This window comes from Asterias amurensis, chromosome 2 (assembly GCF_032118995.1).
Source record: "Asterias amurensis chromosome 2, ASM3211899v1".
NCBI lineage: Eukaryota > Metazoa > Echinodermata > Asteroidea > Forcipulatida > Asteriidae > Asterias > Asterias amurensis.
Window position 1 is genome coordinate 8640922 of NC_092649.1, and position 23470 is coordinate 8664391.

The window sequence follows — 23470 nt, forward strand, 5'->3', positions numbered from 1 at the left end:
TTTTTATTATATGCATTTGTTGGGATACACCTGGTGAGAACACTGGTCTTTGACTATAACCAAAGGTGTCTAATGCCTTTATTTGTCTGTCAATATTTAAAATTTGAGGGGAAGATGGGTGAGTCAAAATAAACTTGTAAAAAGGAATTGAAACTTTTATGCATTGATTGCTCAGAATGGCCCCAAGAGAAATTACTGGTTTGACCTTGTGGAAACCCCATACAATGTGTTCTTCGGCACTATTAAAACCACAAGTAACTAGACATCTTGATCTGTCCAGAGGGAGTCAGAAAGCTCCCTGTAGTGAGGAGTGTGTTATTAGGGTAAACCAAGCTGTCTGGGGAAAGATTCCTTTGTGTGGACTGGTCTGATGGTCTGACGGAATGCTCACAATACTGGTTTTGTTTTAAGGTGACGGGACAAGGCTGGATCAAAACTTCTATAACAAAAACCTTGTTGCAATTTGTTGGCGGCTTCTTTGTGAATGATGTTGATTAATTCTTGTCTTTTTTCGATGGGGTGATGAACTTCTCTACTATCCATGCCGACTGGCTTAGGGGTAGTCACAGGATTGGTAAGGACAACGCAAATTGTTTATTTTAAGCCTGAAATCTGACTGATTATAAAGTTCATACTAAAACTATTATTTTTTTTCTGTGAAAAAATTTCCCTCCGGAAAGTATAAATGTAGGCTCTATAGTGTCTGTAAACCTAGAAAACACAACAGCTGAGTTTGGTTGTTGCACCCAAAATTAAGGACAGTGTGTTTACATTCTGTTAATTGTGCATGGTTTTTCACTACCTTTTCCTCCTCGTACTATGGATTCAAGGATTTGGGTACTTTCCAAAATATCCATAGATTTACATTAAACTTACAGGGTTTGAAGATAATGATAGTGGAAAGCTTTCCTTCAAATATTACTTACTAAGGTGCTGTAGTTTTTGAGAAATGAGTAAAACAATGTCGTGAAAATACGTTTGTAAATGCTTTTAATTTTCGTCTCATGAGACAACAATTATTTTCATGACATTGTTTTACTCATTTCCCCAAAACTACAGCACCTCAGCACGTAATATTTTCAGGGAAGCTTTCTACTATCATTATCTTCAAACTGTGTAAGTTAAGTGTAAATCTGTGGACATTGTGTTTTTTGTCCTAAAAAAGTTACATAGACCCTTTAAGCCTAGAGTGTTACTGGCATTGTTTCATGTACTTATGATCACGCAAAACACGAACACTGTCTGCGACTATTTGGTCAGCTCTACCAACCAATCCTCTAGAGAACCTTTACATTCGAACAACAATGGTGTAATATTGGGTGTGTTTGTACATGCGTGTTCATGTAGCCTACACTATGCACAGATCATTTCAACAGCTGTAGATTTGGAAACAATCGACAGCGTTCATCCTCGTATTGAAGTTTAACGATTGCGAAGAGGTTGGTGTCTCATGTACAGGTTGTAATGTACAGGTGTATTTGACCTTTCATGATTGGGTTTTATGTTTAATGACTCATGGAGAGAAAGACATACTGGTATCTTTACCACGGTCAAAGTTAGATTGGAGTGTTTTATTCATTCGTTGCATTTGTCTCCAAACAATGGTTTGGGTAGCCTTGAGTTGTCGAATACAATGCAGTGTTCTCCTTGGATTCAGTATTCAAGACTGGGATTCGGGAAGGTGAATTCTGGGTATGTATCTGGAGGCGGCCAACTCTTACTGATTTCTGTAGTTCCTTGAAAAATAAATTATTCTTTCCAAGTTGTGATGAACAAAATTGACAATCTCCCTGTTACAGTGTTAGTGATTATGATTTTTTTTTTCTCTGATACATGTATGTTGAATGTCATTATAAATATATCACTGATTGTTTATCATTCAACTCTCCCTGATTAATGCAAGGTGCAAATATTGGCAGTCCAACACTTAAGTGAAACAATGTTTTCTTATTTTTGGGGGGAGAAAATATTCCCTTTGAATTAATATGGTTTGGAAAAATGTTCACCCAAGTTGGGTCAAAATGTCAGGTCACATGTATTTTTTGCATTTATACTTGAAGACACTGGACACTATTGGTATTTGTCAAAGACCAGTCTTCTCACTTGGTGTATCACAACATATGCATAAAATAACAAACTTGTGCAAATTTGAGCTCAATTGGTCATCGAAGTTGCGAGATAATAATATAAGAAAAGAAAAAACACTGTTGTCACATTAAGTTGTGTGCTTTCAGGTGCTTGATTTCGAGACCTCAAATTTTTTAATCTGTGGTCTCAAAATCAAATTCATGGAAAGTTACTTCTTTCTCAGAAACTACATCACATCAGAGGGGGCCGTTTCTCACAATGTTTTATACAACAACCTCTCCCCATTACTCGTTACCGAGTAAGGTTTTATGCTAATCATTATTTTGAGTAATTACCAATAGTGTCTACTGCCTTTAAGACCTGTTGGCTGGTGAGGGAGTCTGCAACAGCAAAATAAAAATACATGTAGTAATCCTTGAGTTGTTATTATTGCTCAGTGCAATGAAGTACCGTCATATTACTTTCATGGGGGATTTTGATGGAGGCTTTTACATGTATGTCTGATCTATAAGGAAATGTCCTTGCCTTGCATCATTAAGTGGGCTTAAAGATGATAGCGCAAGTGTCAATGGCCTCATATCGTAGAGCTGCTTAGAGGTAGGGCAATCTTTTTGGTGTTAACAACATAGTCAATGTGCTGATTTAAAGGTAAAATTATGAACAAGTATTAGTTGTCATCTGTGAAAGTTTTAGCTGACAGTGTCTACTTGTTGAGAAAATAGCCAAGACCTTTCACGGTATTTGCGCAAGAACGTAAAATCCACAACTATTTTTTAACGAGGTGACATCGGGTACCAACCACATCTCTGGTCACTGCATTCAGGAACAGCCAGTAATCCTTAGAAATCTGAGTAAAGATTTCTTTCACGAATCGTTTCTCCAATTCGTTTGTTTTTTATTGATTAAACAATCAATGGGGGCATTTCAGACCGAATAATTTTGCAGGATGCTTGAAACTACCATGACCATCTCTATAACACAATCTATGCTTTCCGTAGAAATTACACTTTTTTCTCAGTCAAAATCAAATAATGACCCTACCTGAAGCACAAAAAAACCCAGCTAGGCACGATAGTTATGCATACCAGAAAAAGATTACAAGCCAAAATACCACGACACATTTGTGATTGGTACCCTGTTTATTTTTGCTTAGCAGAAAACTTGTAAGCTACATTTTGTTTGTTTTAAGCAGCTCTATGAAATTGGTCCCTGGTTAAATATGAGTTCAGTTTACATACCTGTGACCAAGTACAATGTACTTCATCATCTTTAAAGACACTGGCCACTATCGGTAATTGTCAAAGACCAGTCTTCTCACTTGGTGTATCTCAAGATGCATAAAATAACAAACCTGAACATTTGAGCTCAATTGGTTGTTGAAGTTGTGAGATAATAATGGAAGAAAAAACACCCTTGTCACACGAAGTTGTGTGCTTTCAGATGCTTGATTTCGAGACCCCAAATTCTTTTATCTGAGGTCTCAAAATCAAATTCGTGGAAAATTACTTCTTTCTCAAAAACTACATTTCATTTCAGAGGGAGCCGTTTCTCACACTGTTTTATACGATCAACCTCGCCCTATTACTCGTTATTGAGTAATTACCAATAGTGTCCACTGCCTTTAAATCCATTCATGTATTTATGTTCACTTAAAGCTAACTATTCTGGACTGGGTGTGTTGGTGTGTTTGTTGTTGTGCATGATGGTGAAGTTAAGCGGGATAAGCTCTCTGGTAACATTGTGTGTGACACAATGTCCAGAGAACTTTTTACGTTCGTTGAGGAAGTGATTGTGATTGAGATGGTGGAGAAAGGTGTCTTCATCGTCCCTGAGGGAATTTAAGGATCATTACTTCCTGAACTTGCACTGGTGTCACTCCTGTTGGTTTGCAGGCTCTTCATGGAGCATAGGACAGGGATGGAATGATTGAAGTCTACAGGTGAAAAACATTTATTCAGATTGTAGTGTTACCTGTTCATGTTTGTTGTGTTGTCATTTAGCCTTTGAGAAAGACTCTGCGAGGTTTTGAAACGCCAGTTCATTAAACTTTTTTTTGCATCAGGCCCTTTTGGTTGGTAAGTTGTTTGCAACAGCTCATTCTATTTTCTCAGTGATAAGTGTTGATTGAAGAAAGGTTTTGGTAGGTCCATTATAAACCCAGATCTGGATCTTATAATGAAGCCTGGTATGCCCCTTCCAATTCTGCGGCATTCTTCTGCTTACATTTTGTTTGCCTGCTAGGCTGCTTTTGAAGTCTAGTGGATGGAGGAAGACACAGCTAGGTCCATTGTTAACCCAGACCTGGATCTAATAATGAATCCTAGTATGCCCCTTCCGTCAGCATTATTCTACGGCATTATTCTGTGGCATTATTCTGCTGACATTGTGTTTGTCTGCTTTTGAAGTCTAGTGGATGGAGAAAGACATAGCTAGATCCATCGTTAACCTAGACCTGGATCTTAAAATGAAGCTTGGTTTGCCCCTTCCATCAGCATTATTCTGCAGCATTAATCTACTGTAATTCTTCGGCATTATTCTACAGTGATTCTCAGCAATATTCTGCTTACATTCTGTTTTTGTCTTCTTTTGAAGTCTGGCTGATGGAGTCCAGACACAGCTACCCACCTTTACATGGAATTTTAGGCCTGTGAATATTGACGGTTTATTTATAATGGAGACCCTGTGCGTGGTCGTTGAGACGCCATCTTGGAGGTAAACTGATGATGTAACAATGGAAGTGTGCATTATGTACACGCTGTGCATAGGATGAGGCAATGAGTTGCCTTCCTTTGATTGCTAATCGAGGGCGCCCTACTCAAATGACGCCATGTGCGTAGACCGTATCGCAAATACTCGGTTTGGGCGCGTTTGGCGCATGCTGGTCTAGCTAACGATCAAGTTTGATTTCTTGTTAGACCAGCATGCACCTCATTCAACAGTTAGCACAAAGGTCTACATGTATGAGCTCTGTATAGAATACAGATAGAGTTTGTTTATTTATTATTTTTGTTTTTTGGTTTTTTTTTGCCTACAGGTAATCATTACGGAACGCCCAAACCTCCCGCTAAGTCACCCCCTGCACAGTCGCCCACATCATCGTCATCGTCCCCACCGCCCCCACCTCAACACCAACAGAATAACTCATCCAGCACAAGCCCCAAGAAGAGCACCCATCGGCCGGGAGCCAAGCCCTCCGCCCCGGGCAAGAGACAGAGGAACAAGTCCACGATCGAGGCCACCACGTTGAACTCTGACCCCTTGGACGAGGAAGAGCAGAGGAGACGAGAGGAGATCGGGAAGGCTGAGGAGGAGCTGGGAGACTTGCCAAAGGATTGGGAGATTGCCTTCACTGACCAGGGAGATATGTACTTCATCAAGTATGTGTGCACATTTAACTATCTTCCTTTACTGTACAATACAACTATAAAGCCTGGTTCATACTTCCTGCAAAGCCGTGGATTCGAAAAGGGCCTATCCAAATTGGAACTATCCCAATTTGGGCCTATCCCAACTTGGGCCTATCCCAACTTGTGCCTATCCCAGCTTGGGCCTATCCCAAGTACGTTTTTATGATTCCCAGATATAGTTTGGACAGTCCTCCTGCAGTTGGTACAATTTCATAATTTGATTAGCTTTTTTATACAACTCATTAGGTATCTAATACATATTTAATGTTGAGAAAATAAACATCAAAAGCAAAAGTCAATTTTGTAAGTGCTGTACAATGTTTTTTTTTGCTCTGACACTCTTCAGTGTGTCAAGTAATACAACATTTGCTGCAGATACATTCAAAGTTTATTTCAGAAAATTAATTTCATAAGCTGTTTTCATTTTATTATTTGTTTCACATTTTATTTTGCAAACTGGAGTACAGGAGCGAAGATGGTTATAATGAGTGAAATAAGGCCCAGTGACCAGGGGTAATAATGTGAAGCACTTTAGAACGCCCTGCGGGTGTGAAACGCGCTATTATTAGTAGTATTTTGATTTTTTTTGAGGGAAGGAACCTTTTACGTGCATCTTTTCGGAAATGTATGATTCTCTGCCCCTGTTAATAAGTAAATTGAAATACTTTTATTTTCATTTCTTTTTATTCTTTTTCGTCCCTCTCTTTTCGTTCCCCCTCCCCCCTCCAATCTCACCCAATCCATTCCCACCCTTTCAGTCATGTGACCGAGACGACCCAATGGCTAGACCCCCGTCTGGAGCAGAAACCAGCCAAGGAGCTGGTAGACTGTGAAGACGACGGTGAGCACTATCCTCATGATAACTGTCACTCAAACAAGCAGGGTTTGTATTCACGAGTATTATTTTGGCCTCTGCATGCAACGACGTCGTAAACATCCTCATGTATCAAAAAGTCATGTACATGTACCTGCAGCCGATTTCACCAAACACTAGGATTAATCTCGAGTTAGGATGAGTAACTAGTCCTAACTTAGGATGGGTTCAATGCGTCCTAACGTCTATGGATACGGAACTGAACCCGTCCTTAGTCCTAAGATTGATCCTAAGTTAGGAAGAGTTTCGTGAAATCGGCATCTGACATGTCATTCCTACCTCATTTGCATGCTGTAATACTCATGAAACTCATGCTGTAGTTACTTGTAAAGCTCATACTGTATCATGTAAAACTCATGAAACCTAGGATAACTGTCACTCAACGAAAGCAGGGTTTGTATACACAAGTATTATTTTGGCCTCTGCATGCAACGACGGCCTGTATCAAAAAGTCATGTACCGCCATTGCTGATTTGTCATTCCTACTTCATTTGCATGCTGTAATACTCATGAAACTCATGCTGTAGTTACTTGTAAAACTCATTTTGAATTGTGTAATACTTTACGAAACAGGGTTTGCATTCACAAGTATTATTTTGGCCTTTGCATGCATCTACAACCTGCATCAGAAAGTCATGTGTCTTCCATCGCTGACTTGTCATTTCTATGTACCTCATTTGCATGCTGTACAATGTAATACTCATGAAACTCATTCTGGAATTACTCATAAAGCTCATTTTGAATTGTGTAATACTCACTACTCTCATGACGTACTGTCACTCAAACAAGCAGGGTTGGTATTCACGAGTGTATATTGGCCTCTGCATGCAACGACAATCTGTATCAAGAAGTCGTGTAGCGCCACCATTGACTTGTCATTTCTACCTCATTTGCATACTGTAATACTCATGCTGTAGTTACTTGTAGAACTCATGCTGTATTGTGTTAATACTCATGAAACTTGTTCTGTATTGTATAATACTCATGAAACTCATTAAATGCAGTACTCATGAAGCGCATGCTGTATGTACATGTACCCCTGAAACTCAAAAAGTCAAATCTGTCAAAAAGTATGTAAATTAGAGATTGATCTGATCATAAGCTTTGCATGCATGGTGCATTTTGTAGGTTTTCTTTGTTGTTTTGTTGAGCTGAATTGTTCATTATTTTTTGAGTAAGATCTCTTTCAAATTGTCTAGTGCTATTAATACTCCATGATTTGTTGCTAAAATGCCTGTGAGTACTGACCTTGAAACATTCCTGATTTCTTTCACTGAGATGCACCCTGGTATGGGCAATCATACCTTAAATAAGTCATCTTGTCTTAATGCACCTCACCTTCACCATGCACCAAAACATCCTTTCACCATGAAGGTAGCTTTCACCATGGAGGTAGCCCCTCCATGCTTTCACCAACCTGCATGTCTGACAGAATCTGTGCTCCACTTGAAGGGAGCAGAGCATGTTTAGATTTCAACTCATAAACTTTTCAAAATTTGAAGAGGGGCTTTAAAGGCAGTGGACACTATTGGTAATTACTCAAAATAATTATTAGCATGAAACCTCATTTGGTAACGAGTAATGGGGAGAGGTTGATGGTATAAAACATTGTGAGAAACGGCTCCCTCTGAAGTAACATAGTTTTCGAGAAAGAGGTAATTTTCCACGAATTTGATTTCGAGACCTCAAGTTTAGAACTTGAGGTCTCGAAATCAAGCATCTGAAAGCACACAACTTTGTGTGACAAGGGACTCCGACTACCAATCGAGCTCAAATTTTCACAGGTTTGTTATTTTATGCATATGTTGAGATACACCAAGTGAGAAGACTGGCCTTTGACATTTACCAATAGTGTCCACTGTCTTTAATTTGAAATTCAGTTGAGTGAGGCACTCATTTTTCAACACATGTACATGTAGATAGAGCCCCATGAAAATGGGGAACAAATTACAAGCTTCTATCCATTGGAAAATGAGTGGATCACAGAACCAAATTTTACCTTCGAGCCACTCTTTACAGAAGTTGTAGAACTCCATTAAAAAAGCTAGTTATATTCATTCAGCAGGTCCCTTGTGGGTGATGCTTTGAGGGAAGAAGCTGTTGAGAGTCAATAATACTTTTTCCTTTAAAGCTAGCCCTGGAAATTAATTAGAAACTGTCTCTTTTTTTAATTGGATTTTTATTTTAATTAGGGCCCCATTTGATACATAACATGATTCCGGTCAAGTTAGCGTCAAGTTTAGTTCACAATTGGGAGTTTTAGGGTAAATTGCGATTGAACCAGGGAAATAGTTGTAGCGACTGTATGACTGCTTTTACTTTCAATTCACAACATAGGTATTGGTTTACTTGTACTCTACTGGTAAATTATTGCGCCACACACCTGCGTATCTGCTGCAAGCCTAAAGCCTAAGTTTTTGCTTATCTGGCTCTCATGCATTTTGAAATGTAACTTCATCAAGCAGTGATGAGGTCACATTTCAAATGTATGATCGCTTAGTTGTTGAACAGAGAATATTTTTTGTAACGCAATTTTGACAAAAATCAAAACATTTCATTGTTCAAAAGTATTTCTTCTGAAAAGACCTTAGACTATGAAGAATGTGTTAAGGCCAATTCCCAATTAGCCATTTACGAGTTAGACTTGAGTAAAAAATAATGGCTTATTATTGCTAAACTGGCTAAGAAAAACTAACTAAGAAAAATTAGCTCAATGCGACTGACTCCTGTGAGCATCTGGGCCCAATTTTATAGAGCTGCTTAAGCACAAAAAGTAGCTTAGCACAACAACATTATGCTTACCAGAATAAGGTTACCAGCCAAAGTACCGTGTCACAAGTACAACACATTTGTGGCTGGTATCCTGCTCATTTGTGCTTAGCAGGAATTTGTTAAGCATTATTTTCTGCTAAAGCACCTCTATAAAATTGGGCCCTGGTAATCAGTGGAGGCAGCTGGTATGAAGCGGAGTGGCTTATACTACAGTGTTTTACGTCACATAAACAGGATTATGGGCTTGAGTAATTGATGTATTGTAAGTAGAGACAATTTGATGCTATTTTTAATGTTGTCTTTTCATGATAATTCATTGCAGAACTTCCTTATGGCTGGGAGAAGATCGACGACCCTCAGTATGGAACTTATTTCATTGAGTATGTACATTTTTGTTGCTTAAAGCCATTTGACACTTTTGGAACATAATTTTTTTAAACGTTCACAGATTTACAAATATCTTACAGGGTTTACAGAAGGTAATGGTGAAAGACTTCTGTTGAAATATTATTCCAAGAAATATTATTCCAAAAAATGTCGTACTTTTTGAGAAAACATTAAAAGAATATCAAATCTCGATATCGAGAATTACGGATTTATTTTAAACACATGTCATGACACGGTGAAACGTGCGGAAATAAGGGTGGGTTTTCGCGTTGTTTTCTCCTGACTCCGCTGACCAATTGAGCCTAAATTTTTACAGGTTTGTTATTTTATATATAAGTTGTGATACGCGAAGTGTGGGCCTTGGACACTACTGTTTACCGAAAGTGTCCAATGGCTTTAAGGCTTTCAATTTGTTCCCCCATCATTGGGGCATGGTTTAATTTTCAGAAACGATTCTCTGACAATTTGAAACTGGGTATCATTCAATTAAATTTCTACTTCCTGTATTTATGTATGTATAAGCATCTGACTAAGGCAGGGAAATGTTTCGCAAGCGTTCACTTTCAGTTTGATTTCCCAGTTGTGTGGGAAAAGGAACATTTGAAAGTATATATAAGGGTTGATCTGCGCTGTGGATTCCTTGCAGTCTCTCCCTGTTTTTAAGGAACGCTGACGGTGGGATTTTAAGATGATTCATTGGATGAGCGTCTACACTGTGTGGTATTAAACTGCCTTTCGATTTCACCAAACTCTTCCTAACTTAGGATTGATCTTCGGAATTTAAGTTCGGTAATCTGTAAGATGTTCCGTATTTAGTAAGATGTTAGGTTGCACTGAACCACAAATAACGAGTTACTCGTTCTAACTGAAGATAGCGTTTCGTGGAATCGGCTGCTGGATCATTCAGGGAAATACTGATGTGATATTGTGACTGCAATTGAAGTACTTGCCTGGACTGCCAGGTTGTGTAGAATTACTTTAACTAAGTGCCTTCTCTTGACCGTAAATTGATTGGCTTTTTTTGCTCAAAGAATCGTCGTTCTGGTTTTGACTCCACATGATGTGAACCACCAACAGCTCACTGGATGTACAACAACTCCTTCCCTAGTTTGTTTGTCTGATCATTGACCAATCAAAATGTTGTTGATTGTTTCTGTAACCAATCAAACGCTATCAGAGCTGTTTACTCCGTTGAATCGACCAGTCAGAGAGCTCAAAATTTGACTCATCGAAAGTGTAGGAAAGAGTGCAAGTTTATTTTTTGTAACCCATTGGGTAAAAGAGTATATTGACTTGTCATCAATAATTCGAAGTAATAGTATGAGCTTGAGTTATCAACCTATGGTAATGCTTGTTTCAATGAACCAATCATGGACATTCTTGGTCCGAAATGAACCAATGAAAAGAAAGAGCTTTGACCGACCATCAGAATAAAATGTTTACCAAATCAACTAAACGCAAGTTGGCCATGGACACGGGTAGTCAACTTGACCGTTTCACCAGCTCTGTGTCTGTCCGTCTGGCCGAGATGGGTCAGACTCTACGAGGTCACATCGTTGAAAGTGTGCGGAGGACAGACATCAGAATCTCATCACTGGAAGAATCCTTGACGAGGTTGGATGCAGTCTCGGAGGTATTCCGCTCTGAGTTGAGGATGTTGAGCAAGGAGGTTGAAGAACTCCGCTGTGATGTGGAGTGTGGTGGTTATACGAAAGTTGAGGATGTGGAGAAGGAATGTTCTTTCGGGTAAATGCTTGCAGGATAATGCTCAAGCATTTGGAGCTTAAGCAGGTCAATAAAATTGGCCCCTGCACCCAATTTCATGGCCCTGCTTAATTTGGAATCTGTACTTAAGGCCCATAGAATTACATTCTGTAAAGGCGCCGTAAGCACATAATTCCGCACAAAACGGGTATGAAATTGCGCCCTGTTTTCTTATTAATTAGATGTACTAAGCTTGGGCGATATCGATTTATTTTATTCACGATATATCGCCGACAATATATCGCGATATTCGATATAATCGCGATTAATTAAATTTGACATCATCAGTCTTCAAACTCCAAGTGAAAGTTGTAGAAGAGACAGTCATAGCATAAGAGAGGTGTTCTAATGACCTATTCTTCTGGTTTTACTCCAAACCTATGGGGTGCAAGATGTCTCAGCTAGCAAATACATCGCGATATTTAATCGATATCGCGATATATCTATATTTCGATTAAAACCAAATCCATCCGATATCGAAATCGTTTCCAAATTAATATCGCGATATTCGATAATATCGTGATATCGCCCAAGCTTACCAAAGAGTCTCTTATTGCAACAAGCCGTAAACTCCACGACATAAAATTAATGTATATTAATCCATCGTTGTTTTGATTGATTCCCAGGGTTTGTTATAATTATGTTTTAAGTGCATTGAGATTATTTTTTGATTTAATGCGCTTTTTAAGAATATATAACATGAATATTGTTGTTCATCTCTTCCTCTCCAGTCATGTCAACCGTAAGACGCAATACGCCAACCCGGTAATACAGGCCAAGGAGGACTCCAGAAGGATGAACACTAATCGTAGCACCGGTAAATTAGACCTCAAGTATTCCACGACTCTCCCGCGGTCAGCGAGGAGCAGTCAGAACTCAATACAAGCGCCGCCATCCAGAGCTTTCAGTGATCCTGATATGCAGAAGGGGGGTCAGGAGAACGGGCCGTTGTCTCGTACGAAGTTACCCACTTCGTCAGTTAAGACTACCTCAGGTATGAAGTTGTCAGTGTTTGAAGTAAAAATATAAAACAAATATGATATGATTAATTAATATGATTCATGTTTTCTTTAGATGTCTGTGCTACATGTATTACATGTTTGTGTAATTATTTGATAAGAACTTCTGAGTACCACTGCATATGAAGTGCTTTGCGAAATTAAATTATTGTTATGAGTAAAAGATGGAGATTTATTGAAAATGTCCAAAATTGATGTTTGGCTGGGCATTCAAGGTTTTGGATGTCACATAGTTCTCATGAATCAGCAATTGTTGTGAACAAGTTTAGTTCTCAACATAAACACTGTTCTGCAAACTTCAAACACAGTTCATCATGCAAACATTTTCTGCATGTGTTGCGCTAAATGCAGATAAGGCATACTGCTGTACACTAGTAGCTCTGAATTCAGATGAACATTTTGCCGTATGCACAACAGGCATGTGTGAGGGAACAAACACATTTCTGTTAATACTGTTGAGAGCAGTGATTTACATGTACATGTATTTCACGAGAACAGTAGATTTATGAAGAACATCTTACATACAAAAAACCATCAGCAAAAAATGTTGCCAGGGAATGTTAATCCTTTGAGACTTAGCTTTGAGACTTAAAGGAACACGTTGCCTTGGATCGGACGAGTTGGTCTATAAAAAGCGTTTGTGACCCATTTGTTATAAAATGCATATGGTTGGAAAGATGTTTTAAAATTAGAATACAATGATCCACACACATTTGCCTTGAAATTGCGTGGATTTCCTTTTACTTTGCGAACTAACACGGTCGGCCATTTATGGGAGTCAAAATGTTGACTCCCATAAATGGCCGACGGTGTTTGTCGACGAATAAAAGGAAAACCATACAATTTCGAGTGATACTTGTGTGGATCATTAAATTCTACTTTTAAAATATCTTTCTAATCATATGCATTTTATAACAAACAGTTACAAACGCTTTTGAAAGACCAACTCAACCGATCCAAGGCAACGTGTTCCTTTAAGCTCGGACAAGTTTTCAGACCCAGAAACGGACCCTCATATCCAGGACATCATTGGAAGTATTTTATGAAAGTGAGAGGCCTCCAGGTTTAGTTGGATATCAATAGAAATTAAAGTCACCTGGAAATGGTATTTTTTTCAAAATAAAGCTTGTGTCACTAATATATGTGTTTTGATGAGTGGAATGTGAATAAACAGTTAACTAAGGTTTAAAAAAATCAGTTCTTATGTTATTTACAAATTTAAGAGTAGACCCCGACCCGAGAGGGCGCTGTTCGTGACTACAATCGAGGCAGACTTTGCCTGTAATGCGTATAGTAAACACAATTGCAAAGTACATGTACGGACCAAGTCGTGAGTTTGTACGTTTAAAAAAAAACAAAAAACTTGGACTTGGACGTACATGTACTTTGCACGTGTGTTTACTATACGCATTGCAGGCAAAGTCTGCCTCGATTGACGTCACAAAAGGGGTAGGCGGAGTCAGCCCCCCAAACAACTTTATATATTTTTTAAACATACAAATCGTGACAATTACTAAAAAAATTGTTTTATTGTTTGTAAGCATATACTCTTATGTTTGAAAGAAAAAAAATTCTATTTCCAGGTGACTTTAAAATAATATACTCTAAGTCACCTTTACTGTGTTATTAAAAAAATACAAATTTTGTACAGTCTCGGAAATAAAGAATTCATGAAAAAATGTTTTTTCCCAATTTGCATTAGGAATGGAGAGTATTAATTTTGGTTTTACCCTTACACAGATGTGTGTAAGCAATTAATACTCAGTACTTTCCAGAGTTCTGAGAAAAAACCCACAGGCATATAACTCGGGTGGGACTTTTCTCCTGTCAAAAATCGAGGTGATCTGATAATTGCTTTTTAAATTTTGCAGATGCCGAGTGGCGCGCCATGTTCACCAACGACCCCAGCAAGTTGGATGGGGAAATGATTAAGACCATCTTGAATAAGAGCAACCGGGGATTCGGTTTCACCATCGTGGGCGGAGACGACAGTGAAGAGTTCCTGCAGATTAAGAGTGTTGTGCCTAGTGGCCCTGCCCACGCAGATGGAGTTCTCAAAACAGGTGATTTCAGGAAAATAAATGAAACCATGAGGGAGCTTAACATGTGCTAAGTATATGCCCTTAAAGGCACTGGACACTATTGGTAATTACTCAAAACAGTTGTAGCATAACAACTTACTTGGTAACAAGCAATGGAGAGTTGTTAATAGAACAAAACATTGTGAGAAGCAGCTGAAGTAACTCATTTTTGAGAAAGAAGTTATTTCTCACTCAAATAATAAAGTCTTTCATTATGCATCTGAAGGCACACAAATGTTTTTGGAACAAGGGTGTTTTTTCTTCTTCATTATTTTCTTTTCTCCAGAAGACGATCAGAGCATACTGATCGAAACGTCGAGTTAACCCAACGGCTCTTTTCAGAACCACCCAAACTCATTTAGAGATTGTTATTACATGGTGTTACCGCAAACTCTTTTATATCTTATCTCCACCATGCAAAGTTTCAAATCCTACCCATTATTTTCTTGAAACTTTGATGACTAGTTGAGCCCAAATTATCACAGGTTGGTTATTTTATGCATATGGTGGGATACCCCAAGTGAAAATACTGGTCTTTGACATTTACCAAACATGTCAAGTGCCTTTAAAGACGATGTTAAAAGTAGGGTCATAGATTGGTTATGATTGGAATGCAGTTTTTTAACATTGCTTGGAAATGTCATTTTCTTTTATGTAAAGGTGATGTTCTTGTGTTCATCAAGAGCCAAGCCCTTCCTCAGCCTGTCAAAGTCTTAGGCTACACCCATCAACAAGTAGTGATCTTATTCCAGGCTATCATGCCGGGGGAACACGTTGAACTCGAAGTATGCCGCGGTTATCCGTTACCGTTTGACCCCGACGACCCCAACACGCACATTGTCACGTCCTATGCAATCTCACCAACTTCCAACCTGCCAGGGGTGAAGATTCCCGGCACGCCGTCGTCGTCTGCTTTCCGGAAGCACAACAGTGCCCCACCAATGGATAAGATTCACAATAACATTGGCCCGCCCAGTTACAAGGACACGAATGCAAGCCAGACGTCCCCGAGGTCCCTGCATCATGACAGCCACGACACACCACCCCCACCGAAAATCTCCTCCGGTCACAACCACCGGCATCACCACAGAAACGGGGACTCTAACCTCTCCCGGGAGACGCACGTCAAGTCCCTTCCGGACCTCTCGTCACCGAAGCCCAACGAGATGGAGGTCTCGGCGTCGCCGCGCGCCAAGACGCCGACGTTGTCGCTCAATATCAAACCGAATTCCTTGCCGTTGCCCAATCAGGTGAACAACAGAGGGAGCCTGTCGAGCGAGCAGCCCAGCGAGTCACCCTCAAGCACGCAACCTGAAATTCACTCCATCAAATTCTTCAAGGGAAATCAAGGGTTTGGATTTACCGTTGCTGACAGTCCGTATGGCCAGAAGGTAAATTGTAATTGTCTTTAACAATGAAAACCCAATTCCCATACAGTATACATGTACCATGCCCAATATGTGGCAGAGGGAGAACAATTAATTACTCAGTGAATAAGACAGACTAATCAACAAGTGTTTCTTTTTCTCTCTCAGGTGAAGCAGATCTTAGTTCCTGAGCGATGTAAGATGTTGAGAGAGGGCGACATTCTGGTTGAAATCAATGATGAATACATAAGAGATCTACCTCATAACCAGGTGGTAAACATCCTGAAAGGCTGCCCTCTGGGTACTGAGTTGACTATCGTTGTACAACGTGGAGGTGAGTTCATTTATTATATCGGTGTTATTTTTGTATTATCAAGTATTAATCCTCAAGGCAGGCATAATATTCTTTCTGTTTTCCAAATGTTTTGCCCTTGGATAAATCAGAATTTGTTTTTAGTATTGAGGCCTGAAAAATCTACTTAAGCATACATGTATGTCAGCCCTTGTTTTCAATAAATTGTTCCTACTTTTTTTCCAAGGACTAAATTATCATGTCTGACAAGGAAAACCGACTGGGTGTCTATAAGTCAATTTCAGATGATCAAAAATGGAAATATAAATAGTAATATATGTAGTAAGTTTCTGTTGACTGAGGTTTATTACTTTATATTTAAAAGAAAAGGTTGCATCTTCTTAAATTGCTGATCTTCTCACTGCCCAGTATCATGGCAGAGCGGTCTATAGCATGGGCTGCATCTTATCAGCAGAGTGTGGGTTCGAGTCCCAGCGGAGGTGCTTGTGTCCTCGAGTAAGATTCTTTATAGTAGATCCCGTGTAGATTGGTAGTGCATCTGCTTGTTTCTGGTTCACATTGCAAGCACCCTTGTTGACAGGTCTCCCCAGGCTAGCGAGCTACAGTGATTAAAGTCACTTATAAGGCATCCTTGGTTTCAAGACAAGAAGTCTAGTAACCCCGGGTGTGATCCCACCTATTGGGCAAAATAGGGTCTTATCTTCTGACTGCCCCCCCCCCTAACTAATATGGACAAAGGTTCAAATCTCGTCCTAGTCAATTTTCTTTGCTCTCCAAAATTTAATATTACCAAAAAGTATCAATACCATTAATTCTCCTAAAACTTAGAGCCTTGTTTCAGCTGTTTTTGTCAGCAAAGACTTATCTTTGTAGGTTCCATAACTGCTTAATTACGTAGGGTTGCAACTTTGTAGTACGTTACATACATTAACTGATGCTGTATTCAAATTAAAGTCTGTTAAAATGTCACGACATGAAGTGCTTGGCCAGTCGAACCTTGAATACAAACTCTTGATTGATCATTTATTTAATAAAAGAGTCAAGCAGCCTAGACCTACATTGCAGTGAGTTCATTACTTGTGTATTTTTAAACTCTATCAGCAAAAGGACAGACAGTCCCACATTTGAAAGAGTTCATACCGTGCACTCTTGAACTCGACTACCAAATAAACCCCCCTTTTTTCGTCATCTGTCAAGGATAGTAGCCTTGATGCAGACGCTTTGTTCAGGCATTCCAAGCTCCAACATGTGATTATCATTGAATAACTCTTCACACAATGCCAGATGAATTAGTCTTGTTAACTTGGAGACTACAACTGAGGGTTCTTTTCTTTTATGACCTCTGACCTGCAGTCCCATCTGTTATACCAAGACCCTGATTGCTTTTGACACCTGGTTAGATTATCAGAAATAGGGCCTACAGTTTTTTATTTTGCAGTGTTTTTCCTTTTGGTTTATGACGTCCTGTGGATGGTTGGTTGCCTTGGTTTGTTGGGGCAAAAGTCAGTGTAAATTTACAGATTTTTTTTACCGCATGAGAGCAAGAAAAGAAACTGGGATTTGTTTAAAACTTTTTAATTTTTTAATATAATTTTTTATTATTATATGTTTTGCCATTATCACAAGAAAACAAACAAACAGGTTGTCTGAATTTTGATGCAAGGAAATTTGAAACTGAGAGTTCCCTTAAATCAAACAAATTCAAACTAAAATACACAGACTGATTCTGTTTTTGTATGGTTTCCTTACATGCTTAAAATATATCTTCAATTGTAAGCTTGGAGTAAATAATTCTTTCAAGCTCCTGGAATTAAATAAGCAATGAATTTATGAATGAATAAATTATAAAACAATTTTAAGAAATGTTGAAAAAAAAAAAAAAAAAAAAAAAAAGCTTTTCCAGCATTCCATTTTGGTGATCCAATATAATGGAGTGTTTTGGGAACCCCAATTTTACGAACATTCATGTACATTGACTAATTTTACATTATTCAAAGATAGTATTGTGTGATTCATTGAGCGTAATCATGCAGCAGAAGAAATCTAGTGTTTCCAACATACCACTACCATGATTCAAGGAAAAGTCAGCGTATCAGAAGTACTCCAATTTATACCAGCATTCCAATACTCTACGTTATCTGTACTAACAGACAGCTTTTGTTAGCTTCCTCTATTATTGTCTGAAAGGGGAACCTTGGAAAGTGTGCTTGGACTTAAGGGGAAAGTCATCCACCAAACCAGAACAGAATTCATGGTCTTTTGTATTTTAATTGGAATTTGTTGACCTTAGCCCATTGAACAACCCACTGCTTTTGTGAAACAAATATTGAGGCGAAATTCCTCCCCCTTTCTGAGCGGAGAAAAGAAAATATGTCGTCTTTAACAATAGCTCGTAGTAGATGTTAATATAGTATGAACAATTGAGGAACTACGATGACAAAGTATGAGTTTCATTTAAAAACTCATGTCTGATCGGAACAATTTGGTCGTGGAATAGTTTAGTTGGCGTTATGATGTTGAAATATTTGGGAGAAGCTCTTTAAAGGTGTATTTTGCTGTTGATATGTCAGGTAAGAAAGAAGTAGTTGTTCGGAAGTTTTTGATCTGGCATTTTTGCCTAGAAGGTTTCCAGAGCATGTATGTTTACAATAGGTTTTTTCATTTAATGGCCCGATTTTCCCCAAAAGATGTACATGAATATATATTTTTTGAAAACATTTTTTCTCTGAATGAATTTTGAGTGACAAGGGTTTTTCAAAATGAAAAACATACAAAATCTTTTGAATATGACACGGATAATGACAAATAGGCCTTTAATCTGCAAATTTGTTCTTAACACATATAGATGTGTACATGTATTTGGCTGATGAACAAGATTGGTCAGGATGTTTGCATCTTTATTGTCGATTTAACTCTGACGTTGTGCATTCTCAATATGTTAGACTGTATGAAATGTCATCTTATACTAGTTTTAGTCTTGGACAAAATTAACATCAAGTAAGGTTTGTGATACATGAAACATTGTAACACCATGTAACGAGATCTCCAGTGGTCATGGTGGCTCTGAAAAGAACTGGTGGTTCAAATCAGGTGCTTTACTCTTTACTTGTTCACCATGCAACCGCAGAGGGTGTCCTCGGTCATTTTACTTCTGTGGTTCACCTTAAACCCCACAGCAATTCCTCAGACATGTCTTGTTGATAATGAGCCTGCACTTCAGATTGGTAGTGGTGATATTGTGGAGGGGGGGGGGCTGAGGGGGGGCTGAGGGGATGGGGCTGAGGGGGTGAAGCTGAAGGTCAGATTATTTTGTGATTCTGTCATAGCGCTGGTATGCGAAGAGATCAATCTGCTTGGGTTGACTTGGTAACTATCAGCTGAATGGCTGCATGTGGGATTCATATAAAGATTGCTGTGAAGCTAATCAAATGGTATTTATAGGCCACTTTAGATTCTAAAACCAGGTTAGGTTGTTGTGAGGGATTCGGTATGCAACTTTGTGTCTCAAAGGAATTCTTGTCAGTGTTGTTGAAATCTTTGTGGTTGTATTCAGTCGAAAACAAGCCATTACTGCAGTACTTGTACACTTTGCTCCATGATTCATTCAGTGTTCCGCACTTCTTTAACAGTGGTTCTCTGGCCAAATGCCAGAATTATGTCCAAGTGGTCTTGCTAGTTCATTGCTTCCAAAAGCTATGTGTAAAACCACTGCCAATGGACAAGCTGTCAAGTGAAATTACAAGCTGCGCTTAACTGGTCACACGGGCCAGTCACTCAACAAATTATGGGCAAACCCTGTGAATTTTGCTTTTAATTTGGGACGTTTGGCCAATTTTATAAAACTGTTTAGCAAAATCTGCTACTTTCCACTTTCACAAATGAATGCTTGTTTACTACACATTTTTTTTTTCTGAAAGTGAAAGGTCACTAACCAATAAAGTAGAGTGCCTATTTGTACATGTAGATGGCTGTGAAAGGTTAAGGCTAAAATCAACCTTGACTCACTTGTCACCACCTGTCAATGGTGCAAGTATGCCAGTCTACAGTAGCCATCCCATGCACGTGCCATGTAGGAATGCTTGGATTTTAATTAGCTGCCCTGTCTCCGAAAGATACATGTTTAGTTGGGAATACTCATCAATATCTGGGATCAATATTGTGTATAAAACAAACCGAATAAGAACAAAACAAATTTGCACAATAGAAAAAAAAGTAAGAAAAGAGAGAAAATATTTAACAAGAAGACGCAAAAAGCTGCTGGATGCTTATTAAGTTAATCGTGTTAAATTCCAGGCATGCAACTTTTCAGCTGATCAGCAATAATAGAAAACTGAAAGTACAAGTTTTATAAACTCAGCTGTTGTCTCTCTTCTTTGCACCGTGACCCTCATATGTAAATAGTTGCTGCAGAATTGAAAAACTGTCTTGATGTGTTAGGTTTGCTGTACCTGAAGACAGAAGAAAAAAACCTCAAGTTTTGTCTGAGTCTTGGTCTTGTTCGGTGTAGTCTTGGTGCGCAAGCATGATGGTGCAAGACTCTTGCGGTTTAAATTGTCACATTTTTCCTTGTGAGAAAGCGCTATCATCCACAATTTGTTCTCAAAACATGTTGCCCACCACCCCATAAGAAGTGTTGTGGGAGCAGTTTCATGGATGATATCGCCCTATCACAGGGAAAAATCTGACAAATCAAATCAAGAAGGTTTTAAACCCTCCTTTTGCCAAGTTTTTTTAATTGGCCATCTTTATTTCTAAAATGTTCCCTTTTGATTACTTATTTTTTATGTCTTATTTATATACCTAAAAGCATTGCCCCTTTGGATAGTGATTTGGTTCGCTTTTGGGCATCTGTTTGGGCTTCTGTTTGCTTTTTCTGTTTGACTTGTTATGTCTCTCATTGTTTTCCTTAAATCCTACATTTTTCTGTTTTTGTTGCTTTGCTTTTGGTGTTTTTAAGCCTGAAAGAATAAATAAATTAAAAAATAAATAAATGAGAAGGTAAAGTGTTGATCATGACCCACCCTTTTGACCTCCATATTCCTGAATTAATAACCACTGACTCTGCTTGATATTTGGCCATGGAGGTCCATAACATCGATTGGATGACCTTAAGAAAATTTACTTGGGCTGTTGTTAATCATTCCTTTGGGTTTAATCATTTCATTTTTGTTTCTCACTCCTGTCAACGAAAAGGAAACAAGAGGTTAAAGTTGTTATCAATCATGCAAAATGTTTATAGAATGCATTTAGTGACTACTGACAACCAAAAAAGATGTTTCTCTGTTAGGACACAGTTTGAAGTGTATTTTATTTACACCAAGGTTTTACTGATTTTTTTGAGGCAAAGGCAAACAGTAGCTGAGAATTCATCTAAAACTAAACACTTGTCTGATTCATTTGATATTAATGGAACTCGTTGCCTTTGATCGGACAAGTTGGTCTTTGAAAAGTGTTTGTAACCGATTGTTATAAAATGCATATGGTTGGAAAGATATTTTAAAAGTAGAGTATAATGATCCACACAAGTATCACTCGAAACTGTGTGGTTTTCCTTTTACCTTGTCGACAAACACGCCATTTAATTTTGACTCCCATAAATGGCCGACCGGGTTAGTTCTCAAAGTTAAGGAAAACCACGCAACTTTGAGGCAAATGTGTGTATCATTGTATTCTACCTTTAAAACATCTGTTTAACCATAATGTATTTTATAACAAAAATTACAAACGCTTTTCAAAGACCAACTCGACCGATCCAAGGCAACGTGATCCTTTAAAAAAAAAGAAAAAAAAAAAAAAAGGAAAATTAGATTATAATATTTATATCATATTTTATACAGCACAAGTGCCTCACTCAGGGACAAGACTGGGATTGAACCCTCACTCTGCTGATCAGATGCACTAGAGCTTGAGTTCGGTGCTCTTGACTGCTCGGCAACCACACGACACATGCTATTATTTGAATAATGAACTGGCTCCTAAGTTTCATAAATCTCATTTTGTCAAATCATAAAATGAACCAAAACTGCAAAATAGCTACAGGCCTACAACTTACAAGGAAATGGAACATGTCTCTCTGGGACGTAATCCCAAAGGATAGGCCTTACATGTATTATTTTGCTTGTGTTAAGGCAGATAGTAATAATCTTTTTAATGCATTGCTCTATGAAATATCATGTAACCAGTTTGGATTAAAAGTAATAAAGCACAAGTGAAACCGACTTGGTAAATAACAAAGTTGTTTTGAACAAAGAAGTATTGATTTGACTACTTAACTTGTAGAATTGGTTTTGATTTACGTTTTGATGAAGATGATGGTTGTTAGTAATATGAGAAACGGGATGTTTTATCTAGTTGTAACTTTTGTGTTCTTCCTGTTCCCTGGGGGAGGGGAAGTGGCAGTAGGCATACTACATTTTCCCTGCTCATAATCGGAGAGACTTTAAAGATAATATTTAAAAAATTGATCAGCATTTCGATCCCCGACATTTTTCATATTCAGATAAAGAGTGTTATAAAACACCACAGAACCGGACGCAACTCTTATCAAACTTCTCCAGAGATAAGTTTCAAGTGCCAAACAAGATTTTATACCATCGCGGCCAAAACATGTTGTTGTCAGCGTGTGCCAGTACATTATTTACACCACTTCAGCGTCACTCCGAAGCAAGGTCTTCTATTCCTTGAGACACGGAGCTCTGACACCAGTGATGGTTTTTCAATCACCGTAAAGCCCTTGATCCCACATCACAACCAGTGGGGACCCCTGTAGGGCACCCAGATCCCAGTCACTACTCACCCCCTTACATGTTCCCCTTTTGGTCGACATCACCCATGGGTACAAACAACCCACTCTCCAGGATGGCCTTAACATTTAACCCCATCTTGACTGTTAAGGGTTGCCTTCAACGACCTCGCTATGCAGTGATTTGATACCTGGTCTTATTATAACTTCTAAATCATATTAGAAGCTGGACGATTTGACATACTATTATGGCTAATATTAAATTGGATCCTAAATTCTTGGCAGGAATGTTGAAGCCGGTGCGCAGTCTGAGCAAGATCAAGCAAGTCAAGACGGTGAGTACCTTTTTCTTCTCTGGGTGTGTCAAGAAGTGAGTTTGGCATGAAATAAGGCCATTTAAAAAAAACAGCCCAAACCACATTTAGAAACAGCTGGTTTACAAATTAAATCAGTATTGCAGATAGTTGATAAAAACAAACAAAAACCCAACTGTTTTAGCTCAAGTTTGTTGGACATAATTCATCAATGGTCATGGGTCAGAACTTGTTGTCAGTCACGATCAGCAGGCTTGATACTTTTCCTACTTCAATCTGGTTTCCGATGTTGTTACTCTCAGAAAAATTAGTAGAATATTTGATTAAATCAGGAAACTTTAT

General features: G+C 38.6%; 1 protein-coding gene across 4 annotated transcripts in view; it reads left to right on the forward strand.

Annotated features, from left to right (window-relative positions):
- LOC139950541 (membrane-associated guanylate kinase, WW and PDZ domain-containing protein 2-like) overlaps positions 1-23470 on the forward strand; it is an 82289-nt gene that overhangs the window by 33309 nt on the left and 25510 nt on the right. For 3 of the 4 annotated variants that reach the window (XM_071949282.1, XM_071949307.1, XM_071949299.1), the window contains exons 5-12: positions 5123-5465; positions 6254-6378; positions 9464-9521; positions 12024-12286; positions 14183-14374; positions 15053-15783; positions 15928-16093; positions 23100-23149. In XM_071949282.1, coding sequence (XP_071805383.1) covers positions 5123-5465; positions 6254-6378; positions 9464-9521; positions 12024-12286; positions 14183-14374; positions 15053-15783; positions 15928-16093; positions 23100-23149 — 1928 coding nt within the window. The remainder of the gene's footprint in view (positions 1-5122; positions 5466-6253; positions 6379-9463; positions 9522-12023; positions 12287-14182; positions 14375-15052; positions 15784-15927; positions 16094-23099; positions 23150-23470) is intronic. The other variant, XM_071949291.1, reaches the window with a different exon arrangement.